General features: G+C 39.2%; 1 protein-coding gene across 4 annotated transcripts; it reads right to left on the bottom strand.

Annotated features, from left to right (window-relative positions):
* Positions 1-1,715: 1,715 nt before the first annotated feature.
* On the bottom strand, positions 1,716-12,029 carry LOC103697568 (Leucine-rich repeat protein kinase family protein). 4 transcript variants are annotated; one of them, XM_008779455.5, is made up of 11 exons: positions 11,364-12,029; positions 8,378-8,642; positions 7,108-7,270; positions 6,221-7,022; positions 5,672-6,101; positions 5,392-5,573; positions 5,031-5,187; positions 4,692-4,922; positions 4,254-4,604; positions 3,423-3,524; positions 1,716-2,420 (listed from the first exon to the last, which is right to left on the bottom strand). In XM_008779455.5, exons 1-11 carry the CDS (start codon positions 11,855-11,857, stop codon positions 2,193-2,195), a joined length of 3,405 nt encoding a protein of 1,134 aa, XP_008777677.3. In that variant the 5' UTR covers positions 11,858-12,029; the 3' UTR covers positions 1,716-2,192. The 4 variants fall into 4 exon arrangements, with proteins under 4 accessions (XP_008777677.3, XP_008777678.3, XP_088577740.1 ...); XM_008779456.5 differs by having other exon boundaries at positions 6,221-6,980; XM_088721614.1 differs by lacking the exons at positions 4,254-4,604; positions 4,692-4,922.
* Positions 12,030-12,241: the final 212 nt, after the last annotated feature.

Genomic DNA, 12,241 nt, shown 5'->3' with positions numbered 1-12,241 from the left:
GGTGGCTGACCAGGTGTATGTGGTGCGCCGGCGATTGAGAGTGGTGGCTAGGCTGACAAATTCTGGCTGGACCGGTTTCGGTCGTGCCATTGCCTGCTGCAAGCTTGGACCGCCGTGACCAACGCCTACTGTTGAATGAGCAGGTTGAACTACTTATTGCCCACAAGCACGGTGGAATGTTCTAACAAAGTAGGTTCTGGGCTCTACAACGACTCTTAGGAGGCCGGAGTACGGCGTTGTGAGGCATGTGATGCGCCGCAAACTCATCGTGACGTTATATTGGCGGTTTGTTCCTTCGATCGATATCGATGTAGATAGGGGGTGAAGTCTTCCTCCAGAGCCAATCTATTGCCGCAAAATTCAAACTGAGGTCGGAGCGCAGCTTGGAATGACCTTGGGGTCGGCTAAAACTGAGCTGGATAAAGTGGTTGAGGTGGGCTGGAACTGGTCTCTTATGGATTGGCCTGCAAGAAATTCACTTGTTGGAGAGTTTCTAGCAGAAAATCCTCCGATGTCTAAGTCAGAATAGTGAGACAATAATATAGAAAGGAGAGATTTTAACATAATGGTGTTATCTATGGACGATATTATGTTGTGTTGTTCTTACATGTCATGCTTGAGGTCCCCCGAACTGTCCTTAGGGAGTCAGTTTTGTCATTACCCGGGTTGGCGTGCACCAATGGTCAAGTGGTGGCCAGTAGTACGGCCTCGACAAGGACAACATACAATGCTGACTGCATGCCGAATATAGAGCTGTTGCAACAGCTAGTCACTATCATGACGACCGATTGCCAGGACTGTCAATCCCTATTGGCAGGTGTCGATTGGTTTCTTGGTCGGAAGCAAAGTTGTTCGCCTTAGTCGGTTGGCTCCTCAGTCATAGGCGAAATTGTTCCCCTTGGTCGAAGGCAAAATTGTTCACCTTGGTCAAAGGCGAAGTTGTTCACCTCAATTGATTGGCTCCTCGACTGGGGCCAAAGTTGCCTACCTTAATTTGTAGCAAAGTTGTCAAGGTCGGTCTGGTCCGAAATCGAGGTGTCTAATATTTTTTCCATCAATAATAAAATTAAATTATTTTATATTCATAGTTACTGCAGTAGGCATTCATATGTTAAGAGAATGATAGTTAGTAATATTATATTTTATTATTTATAATAATAACAATAATGTGATAAATATTGTATTATAACAGAAAACATGAAGAATTCACCATTTCTAAGGATATCCTTACCATGTTAATTACAAGATATTCTCTTTCCATGCCAAGCAACCAAATGGTTGTAATTCCGTTTGCAGTTTCCGATTATAGCAACGGGACAACACCCCTTTCTACAACTGCAATTCCAACTGCAGATGATTGAGTTGCTGTCTATGATTCATATACAATTGAATTGCAAGCAAACAAACAGCCCCTTATCATAATATCAATTACTCTGAGATACATATACGAGCATTCTATTTTATACAGAAATTCTTTAGCCATGATGTTCCACAAATCACAAAGAACCAAGCATGGATACGTTCCAATGCATAGGACTCCAACCATCGTGGGATTTGAGAAAGATCAAATGTACATAGTCTTACCCTAAGTATAGATGGACTACTTCCGTGTTTCCAAACCGACACCATCAAGCTTCAATGGAGCAAGTTATCACTGCACCAAGACTAGCGGTGAAATTCCACTCCATATTCTTTGATTTCAAATGCTTCTCAAATTTGTCCCTGGAATCAGATCAAAAATTTTATTACAGAAACAAAAATTTCTGCAAATCTACATCTTTGTTCGAACATCATTTCTTTGATCACAATAATAAATTGAGAACTCTCACAACATTTGGGAAGAATAAATAAACTTGCTAAACCTCAACTGAAAAATAATAGTACAATTGCTATTCGTTGTGAACAGATTCGGGGGCTGTTAAAAAATAATGTAAAACAGAAAACCATCCCCTTTGTCCCAATGAGATACAAGCCAATTGTGGAAGAAAGGCTGCTCGATACAAATTATCAATGGCGACTCTAGGCTTCCCTCCAAACAAATTAAGTAGATTGCATGATAATCATAGAAATTTGGTGACTGGTCCAAACACCATCTTCTTCAGCTGTCAGGGAGTGATAAGCATATGATGCCTCAGTACTACAACGGCACAAAAAATTGCTGGAGTTGCATATAATTAGCCACAACTGCTCAGCTAAGTTTCAAGAGATTGTGAAGAAACAGCGAAGAGTGAGTCATAGATGTCCCGGGCAGTAGGACGGTCAGCTGGGTTTCCACTAGTACACTGGTAAAAAAGGTCTACCAATAGCTTCAAAATTTTAGCATCAGAATCACAAAATATCTCTGATTTTGATCTTGACTTCGGCTCATCCGGCGATGCAAGTGCTTCCAGTTCCGGAGTAAGTCTTGGGCGTTGTTTCATCTGTTGATCAAGATACAGTAATCTTAAGCACAAAAACAAATAACAATATTAAGGGATATGCTGCAAAGAAGAAAGCACCTTGGATATGTCAATCAATGATTTGGGTAAATCATCTACAAGTACATTTTACTCTTAAGTTGTTGATAACAGTAATGAATGGTGTATATCAGATTCTTATCACCAACATCCAAGTTGAGGTATAATGGCTGATCTTGTAACATGTAATGAGTTGGCATATTAGATCAACGTCTTAATAAAATTATGAAACTGTAAAGGCATTCTGAGAACTGGGAGGCTTAACTACCATCAAGGTGTCAGGCTGCATTTTGCCCCAGTTTATGATCTCCCCTATCCTTTACTATTTATTTCAAAGAACTAGGACACGCGAAAGTCGGGCTAAATATTGGAGCGAAGGCAGTATCAAGCCCATAGAACAGGCTTTTGCTGATTTACCCAGTAAGCACCTTCGCCTGTCTTTGCTAGTTATAAATTTAAAAAAAAATGATATTTAGAGAGTAAAAAAAATTGAAGTCTTATAAATCATAAATCTGGGAATTTCTTATCACAAAGTTAACATTCGAAATCTATGATTTTTCTTTCGCAAAATATTACTACTTTTAACTCCTATTATCACGCAACAGATAAACCCTGCTAGAAAAATTTCAACTATGACACTCAATGTTATATTATAACATGAGAAAAGAAAGCATATGCAGCTTTTAGGACACAATTAGGCTTGTTTGTAAAGTGTTATTGTATATTTTGAATGCTGAGTTATCAGGTATTTTCTAATAGGCAACGGATAAAAATAGAAAAATAACGCTGCTTATTCAGGTATAACAAGAAGTGTGGAAGCAGGGGGGGGTGCAGAGAAAGCAGGGAAGGAGAAAAAACCAATTCTATAGGCCTGAAAAAAACTCAAGGTTTTTATGGGAAGCTAATTAATTTAAAGTTAAAAACCAAATATCATGGAAACACATTTTTTTTTCAGAATGAACTTACTTGCAAGAGATCATATATTTCTGATTCGGATTGCCCAATGTATGGTATTTGGAGGGTCAGCAATTCCAATAGAAGACACCCATATGACCAAATATCCACCTCCTGCAACCACGAAAAAATTGCTATGGTCACAACAAGTAATATTCATCAGAATTTAAACATAAGCAATCTGCTTAAGACTAGCTGTCAACCAGACATCAGCTCTCCTCTCTTTCGATTGGAGCTTAGACCAAGATTGGATTGTCAATCAAATAACAAGTACAAAATGAGATAATGATAAAAAATCTACAAATCAAAACCACGAACCACCCAGCACAAACCCACGAAAGCATAAATTTAAGGCATTGCAATTTAACAAATATATATATATATATATATATATATATATAATTTTTAGCTTTTATCTCAGGTATAATTAACTCCTCATGTAGCAAGCCCTAGTAAACTTGTTTCATGTAGTTATATTTACAATCTCGCGTTAAAGCAATCTTGAGTCTTATCTCTAACAAAAATTCTTTTCCACTGCTTCCTTCCAAGCTTCTATACAAACAGGAACACAGGTCAGCTATGGGAGAACTTATAAGAGAAACAAGAATATGTTTTTCTCATACACTTGCCTACAATTTTCTCTGATTACTAGCGGAGAGAGAAAATAAGGAGGGAAGAGAATATTTCAAAACAGAAACTGTGAATCATGCAACATCTTAAGGAAGCATTTAAAATATAATGACAGAACCCCTGGCTGCAAAAAAATTAATAAGAACATTACCAAGACCGGCAGGACTTCAAAGGACCTAACTATCTAGGTAGGTAGCAAGAAGCAGGAATTACCAGCCCATAAGGATTTCTTTTATGCATAGCTTGCACCACCTCTGGAGCCATCCATCGTGGAGTTCCAACACAAACATCAGGCGGATGTATGCCAAGGTGAGCAATACAGCATGTGTGCGCGAAAGATTGGAGAGGAACTGATCTATCAAAATCAGAGAGCTTAACAATTGGTGTACCATCACTTCGCCCGGAATCCAGATCGATTAAAATGTTCTCACTTTTTATGTCACGATGAATGATGTGCTTAGAGTGCACTTCAACCAACGCCCAAGCAACATCTCTAGCAATAGATAAAGCAACATCAACTGGTACATGCTTCTCACCCTTTTTAGCTAATTTGCCTAAATAACTCTGCAAAGCATGAAGGAAGCCAACTTTTAGAACCATTTTATGAGCTTATGAGAAACAAGGGAACAAGCATTTTGACATTTAAATTACCTTAAGAGATCCCCCCTTTACATACTCCATAACAATTATAGACTGCAACAGCCTATACTCTTTATTTCCATCTGCTGTAGAAACCCACTTAGAAGCAAGCTGGTGACCATAAATATCTACTATACATCTGTGCTTCTTTAATGCACCTAGCATTCTTACTTCCCCTAAAAATGTGTACTCAAAATCTCTAATTTCCTCATCCAATGCCACACATGCTTCTAATTTACGCACCTACAACAACCAAACTTCAATATTAAATATAATTTAAAGCAAAAAATAGCCCATGAGCTATAGGAAAAAAATCAACAACAAATAAAAAGCTCCAAAATGAATGCTTACCTTCACAGCAGCATCAACAGTTCCAAATTTGCAATGGAAGACGGAACGGGATGCATTCTCATTTCCAGAGTAAAGGGAGAAAGAAGGAAAAGAACATCTGAAGATAGGAGAACTCAAGGTTTCCAAAGGAACATTAAGTCGACTAAGTGGGATGTACCTGAAAGAGAAGAAATTTGTCAATAAAGCCTCATGTTTAAGGGAAGAAAAAAAGACCAATTAAAGGGATGGCATACAGCTCACTCGACTTTCATTTGAATTCCATAGTCTTACTAAAACGTTAAAGCATGGACATGATAGACAGAAATCAATCTAAAACAGCAGCCAGTCCCCAAGAAAATCTTATTCCAAAGGAAAAACTCACCTACAAAAATACTCTGGATCTGTTTCTTCTCGTATGTCAGTTGGATAACACACATCAACAATCATTCGTACCCATGAATTTCCCCTTCTAACAAGAATAGTGTTCCAAGCATGCGCCATGAAATCTAGATATCCCCTTACAAGCTCACAAGGGATTGGAGGATCTGCTCGATCACATAGATACTGCAGCAATTGAATTGTTAATCAGCACACATTTACAAATAGGAAAAATATGGGATTCAAAGTTTACCTGAGAAAAAACAGTGGAAAAGTGGAATCACCTTCATTAGCACAGCTCTGTGCCTACAAACACCAAATCGCAGTATTCCTATAGGCACAACATTTGAATTGCGTGTTTCCTTGATGAACCGCAGAGATTTTTCACAAAGATCATTGAAATTAAGACTTCCTAAAATGCCATGCATATGTTTCAACGTGTCACCACTATTATCATAGGTGTTTGCAGCAGAACAAGTACAGACAAAAGGTTGCTGCTTATTTAAGCCAGCAATAGCTCTTCGTGTTCTCATAACTGAAGCACTTCTGTCACTTCCCCCAAAACAATCTGATACAAAGAGAGCAAGGACCGATGCCCTTTGCAAGTTGTCAACCCCATCCTCCTCACTTACAGCAGTTAAACTTGACCATTTTAAACTAGACATTAGTACTTGTGCAGAAAAAGCAATGGCATCCAGCTCTTCATCTTTCTCCCTAAAAAAACAGAATAAGTCAGTCCCTGGATATTTCCATGTTGATCAAAATTTCAAAAAATATGATACAACTAGTCATTATAAAGTGCAATCAAAGTTTGCCACAAAGCATAGAGTCACCTGTCCAAAAGAATAACTTCACGTGAATCTAGGCACAGGCTCTGTTCATAATCTTGTAGTGACATGAAGGGCCGATCACGTCCTGCATCATAGAATCCATCTGGTAGATGGTCATCGATGCTGCAAAATGATTCGGTGCTATACTTGCAGGATAGATTTGAGCATTCATCAACTGGCCTGCGAAATTTGCTTGGTTTAGGATTATCGAGATCCTTATCAGAGTGCCTTTTTGATTTTAAAATGAATTTAGATGCCTCCGACGAGGAGTATTCATCAGGCACATTTAGATCAGTAAGAGGATAGACTGGAGAAACATTATCCTCTCTCTCATTTTCAAGATCACAATCCTTATTCAAGCCAGAAGACTCAGATGTAATGCATGAGTTGTTATCTCCATTATCTCTCTTATGCAATCCAACTTTTTCATTGTCAGCACAGTCATGTAAAATCAGAAAAGCACCATCTTTGGCAAGGCCACATCCATCACCGTCAGCAGTGCTTGATATATCTTCTGTTATAGCACCTGATTTTGCAGAACCATCTAACAATTTCTCTTCATCTACAGCAATATGCAACTCGGAGTGTCTATTTTCCATACATGAATCATTTTCTTCAGCCATCTTCTCTGTCATATTATCATTTTGATCTTCGCTTTTCCACTTTCTGCTGTAGTTCAAACGCTCCTGGCGAGCTCTTTGCTGCAGATAGTCACGACGCTTCCATCCCTTTTTCATCCTTTGTGTTGCATGACATTTATAACCTGATGAGGCCTCAGGATGTAAACATGAGGATGTAGAACAACCTGACTTAAGAAGAAGAAGCAAATCAACCCCACTAGCATGCACATGATCAAGAGAAGGGAAAAAGTGAAGGACATCAAGCATTACCGTTACATGAACGTTTACAATGGCTCCTATGGACTGCCACATCTTGTACATCCACCTCAGCTAAAGATTTAGTCATCTCATCCTTAGCAATGCCTTCCCCATTCCCCTTGAAATTGTAGCATATCCATGATGGAATTTGACAATCACTGGGGAGCTTATTGTACTTCGAAGAGAGAAAGAAAGAAAAAATGGAAGTTAAGGCAAAAGAACATATCAGGTCTCCATAATCAACAAATATAAAGGAAACTAGCTAGAAACTAACTATCCTCTTAGCACCAAGAGACACTTTTAATTCCAAAAAAATATACACAAGCCATGAGTGAAAGATAAGACAGCTAGAAAGCAGTTTATCCTTTATACAATGGTAGAAGTAATACGGAAACCAAATAATACAGATTAGTTTTTCTTGCACAAGATGTCTGCTTGTATTAATAAGACCAGAAACCAGAACTACTACGTCCAATAAACAAGATAGAAAAGAGTAGGCATGACTCGCTTATATCAAATTTATAAGGTGAAATCTCACTCCAAATTTATAAATGTTAAATTCTAAATGGATTAGCCAATAAATTTTTCACAATAGAATAAATCAAGGAAAGTAACTCATTTCTTCCATTAGAATCTCATGCGAAATTTGTAAAGTGAAATCCTAAATGAACTGCTAACAGATTTTTCCCAAGAAAATAAACAAGAAGTAAACTCATTCTACCATAAAAAGAAATAAAAAAGGGATTCAACAAATGATAACTGCAACATTCTCAAACAAATGAAGTCTAAATCAGTCTTTCGACTGCATAGGATTTTTAGTTCAGCCAAGAAAAAGGTAAAGAACACCAAAAAAATATAGAAATCTACTTTTTATTGATCTCGCTCTCCTATGCCCATCTACCTCATCCTTTTGTTTAAACTTATTAGTTTCTACTATTTTCTGCTCCTGTCGCTCATATAAATAAACAAAATGCATATATACAGAAGAGAATACATTACATCAAGATATCAAGGCTAGCTCAGAATTTTTAAATGAGAAATTAAAGTTGTGACCTTTTCTCAATTTTGCATAGGTACAACCACAACTAATGGAAAATTGACATAGACTACTTCCAATTAAATGATTAAAAGTTCAAAAGGCTTTGTAGCACAGAAATATGTGGATTTCAATCATTTCAAGTGATGTTTACTGAAAATGATGACTACCAAAATACACAGGAATAACCAAGTAACGAAGATAACAAGTACGATCTGAATGATGAGTAGTAGTATTATATAATACCTGAAGATTCAAATACTGGAGCGTAAGCATAGATGCTAGTTTAAGTGACGTCAATGAAGTCAGCCTATTATTTGACAAGTCCAAATTTTCAAGACTCCTCAAAGAAGATATTCCCAATGGAAGGTCCACCAACTTATTATTAGCAACTTTTAATGATCTAAGAGCACTCAACTCAGCAATATCATTAGGCAAGTTCTTCAGCTTATTGAATGAAAGATCAAGCTCCTCGAGTTTTTTAAGGCAGCCAATTTCAGGAGGAAGGTATCTGCAGATGGTAAAAATAGCATCATATTAAAGAAAGCCTTTCTTTGCTTCTGTATTGTATATTTCTTTAGCATATCGTTCTTTAGCACAAGTCAAAGAATGATTCCAGATATAGTATCTTGACAGGTTGCTCAATCACAATAACAAAATAGTATAGTTCAACTAGGAAAACTTGAACTTTGAGGGGAAATAAATTCAAAAGATTCAGCAAAAGTTTGATAGTACTAAATAAATAACTAAATTACAAAACAAATGAAAATATAGGAGCATTGTATAACTGAATATTGGTTTGTGCTGAAAAACAATCATGGACAACAAAACAACATATATTAACATGAATGATAACACCAATAACAATTAACATTACAAAAATGAGTTCTTGAATATTTTATGAACAGGACATGAACGATTCATGAACAATTTGTAGATTTTACAAACGACAATAATCCATAAATGATACATTCATTCCGGATTAGTTCAGAGAAATCATTTGGCCAGTTAAAATTGCAGGAACAGTTTGAAAACTTTCCAGCTGCTCTGAAAATAGTGTGACTATACCAAGGAATAGGACTACTGCTGTCATACAGCCAACTGCAAAGGTCTAGCATTGTTTGCTGTCAACATCCCAAGTGACAGCGTCTAAACATTTAAGGCTCAATGATGCTTAAGAAAGTGGAATTTATGCCTAGGCAAGTGGACTCTATGTGGTAACTTTAAAGAAAGGTGGGCACCATGGAAATTAAAGGACCAGAAACATGTCGTTTGGCTAACAGAACCATGTGACAAAATGCCTAAGCAAGATAAATTACTGTAGTCAATTTAAAAGGTGGGCACCATGGAAACAGGAAACTAAAGGACCATTAACATGTAGTTAGGCTAACAAAACTATGTTACAGAACAAGCAACTTTAGTATTTAGGTAAAAAAAAAATTCTAGAAGTGATAGGTTAGTATCATGATCAAATGCAACCAACTTTCATGGAGTTAGGCTGTGGTGCTGGCAGAGTTGCACAAAAAAATTAAGTTGGAATTAGACAATTGAAACACTTGAATTTGCATCTTCACTAAAATGAGCATGCATGCTATAATGATTGTTTAAGTAAAAAGAACTATTGGCAATATTTATTTATTCATATTTAACTTTTATAAATATTTTGAAGCATTTCTTAGTATTTTTAAAAAATTAGTCATGAAGCTTGAGACCTGGCTCGAAGCTCAACACCCGAGTAAGGGCCAAGCTTGGACCAAGAAGTTAGGCCATAAGGCCGAGCTAAGTCGGCCTTGAGCCTCAGTAAATTGTGTTGACCTTTGGTAAAAAAAGTTGGTCTGGCACATGAATAGGTCTACTATAGAGTCAGTTATAACAACTCATTATGATCCAAGTGGCCCAAACCGAAGATCATTGCAGCACCCTAACTAATATCAACCATCTGTTCTTGTGTTTCTCACTAGGTTCAAAATCACTATCAAATCTTCCACCATAATGCATGTGTCTAGCTAGTCTAAGAACTCAACATGATTTACAAGAACACAATGACCCCTACATAAGGATCCTCAAGCACCTTAACAAACCTCTTGCCAGAGTTGGCATAGGTTGAAACCTTATCCTTCTTTATGCACACATCAAAATTCTCCTAGAAACTAGCATAAAGTAAATCAAGCTAACCACTGGTAATAACCAAAGTAACTTATACAACCTTTTAGCAGTACTCTGTTGATCCGCCCTTACCGTTACTTCAGACAAAAAATATTTTGTTTGAATGTAAAACATGAAGATCACATAGCAAAGGCTTTATGGATTAGTTCCAAATTGACCAATATAGTGACCTAATTTCTACTTGCACAAGGCCTAAACTAGACGCCAAAAGATATAATTAAATCTATGGTCTACTATGCCGGTATTGGGCTCCGGACCAGTTGCCCAGCAGCATGGATCGGTACGGGCCCGTGTCGTGTCGTGCCGAGTCTGTACTGACATAGTAGAAGAGGTAGGAGAGAGAGCGGACGAGAAAGAGAGAAAAAGAGAGAGAGAAGAGGGAGAAGGAGGGAGAGAGAAGAAGGGTGGCAGAGGCCAACGACCCGGACAGGAGGCAGAGGAAGGCTCCGTTGCCGGGGGGTCTGGCCCTTTTTTAATTTTGCGATTTTTAAATGAAGTCGACAAGTCGATTTGTCGACTTCACTTAATAATCGCAAAATTAAAAAGGGGTTGGACCCCTATTTCGAACAAAACAGAAAACCCGGCCTGTTTTTCGGCCGTGGAGCCCGGAGAAGCGTCCTCCACGTGGCTCGCAGGCCGGTGCCGGCCCTCTGCCGGCTAGCCTCGACCTCCCTCTCTCTTCCTCTCTCACTCTCTCCCTCCCCCACTCGCTCTCTTTTCCTCTCTTTCCTTTCCCTTCTCCCTCTTCGACAATGGATTTCTTTTTCATTGCCAGAACCGTCCCGGTCCGCCGCCTGGACCGCTCCATACAACCGGAACCGCCCGATTCGGGAACGTTCCGGCAACCTTGATTAAATCAGAAACTTAAACTTCAAATTCTTGGTCTATGTTACTCCAATATCTGCAGTCTTTTATCATGATATTTTGTTTTCAATTGAACCAATCAACATCAAAATCATAAGCAGAATCTAAACCAATGAACCAGACACCAAACAATTTCAATGACATTAATCTAATATAGAAAAAGTAATTTTCTTTTTAAGACTATATCAGGACTAAGGAATACCTGATAGAAAAGTGGCATATGGAGAGCTTTGTTAGGCACTGGAGCGCAGAAACCTCGGACAGTATAGAAAACGCCGACGACCTCGGCGGCGCCTTACAGAGCTCGAGCTCCTTCAAAGACCTGAGCTTTCCGAACGGGATACCCGAAATCCCCGGCAACGTGACCTTCACCTGCAAACGCTCGAGTTCCACCAAATCCCCAGCCTCCGGCGGCAGCACCTCGATGTCATTCGCGAAGAACTTGAGCGTCTTGAGCCTCCCCAGCTGCCCTATCGCCCGCGGGACCAGGTGAAAAGTATTCCGGTACACGTACAGCCCCTCGGGGGCCCCGTCCGACGGCGGCCTCTCGAACAACGAAACCTCCCACGTCTGCCCGGAGACGTCAACCACCGGCTCCTCCCGGCCATCCGATGGGGCCTTATTCTCGGCGGTTTCCTTCTCTCCGAGCGTATCCTCGCCGACGGAGGCAGTATCCGGCGTTCCGGAGGAGTCCATAGGCCGCCGGGAGGGCAATGATCATGCGCAGAAGACCGCGATTGGATCTTGGACGGGGAAAGCTCGGTTCTTGGAGGCAGGAGGAGATTCGCGAGAGGGTTTTGGAGCCCAATTAGGGTTAGCGTTTCGGAGAAGGAGAAACCCTAGATGGGAATCGGTCAGAAGATAAAGTGAGACAAGGGAAGCGTCTTCCGGATATAAAAGCACAATTTTAGCCCCGAACTTTTAAATTTTACCAAAGCTACTTTCTGACCGTTGTAGGAGGGCATCTTGGTAATTTGGTAGAAGAAGCCAGTCAAACGGCGGAAGTACGACAGGTGGCAGGATGGAAAGGGGAGATGGATTTACGAATTTGCCATTATCTTTTTATTTTTAGATTTTGGA

This window comes from Phoenix dactylifera, chromosome 5 (genome assembly GCF_051530095.1).
Source record: "Phoenix dactylifera cultivar Ajwa chromosome 5, Ajwa_hap1_PhDact_Kaust_v1.1, whole genome shotgun sequence".
In the NCBI taxonomy this organism is placed as follows: domain Eukaryota; kingdom Viridiplantae; phylum Streptophyta; class Magnoliopsida; order Arecales; family Arecaceae; genus Phoenix; species Phoenix dactylifera.
The sequence above is the reverse complement of the archived record's forward strand: the minus strand, read 5'-3'. Positions and strand labels throughout refer to the sequence as shown.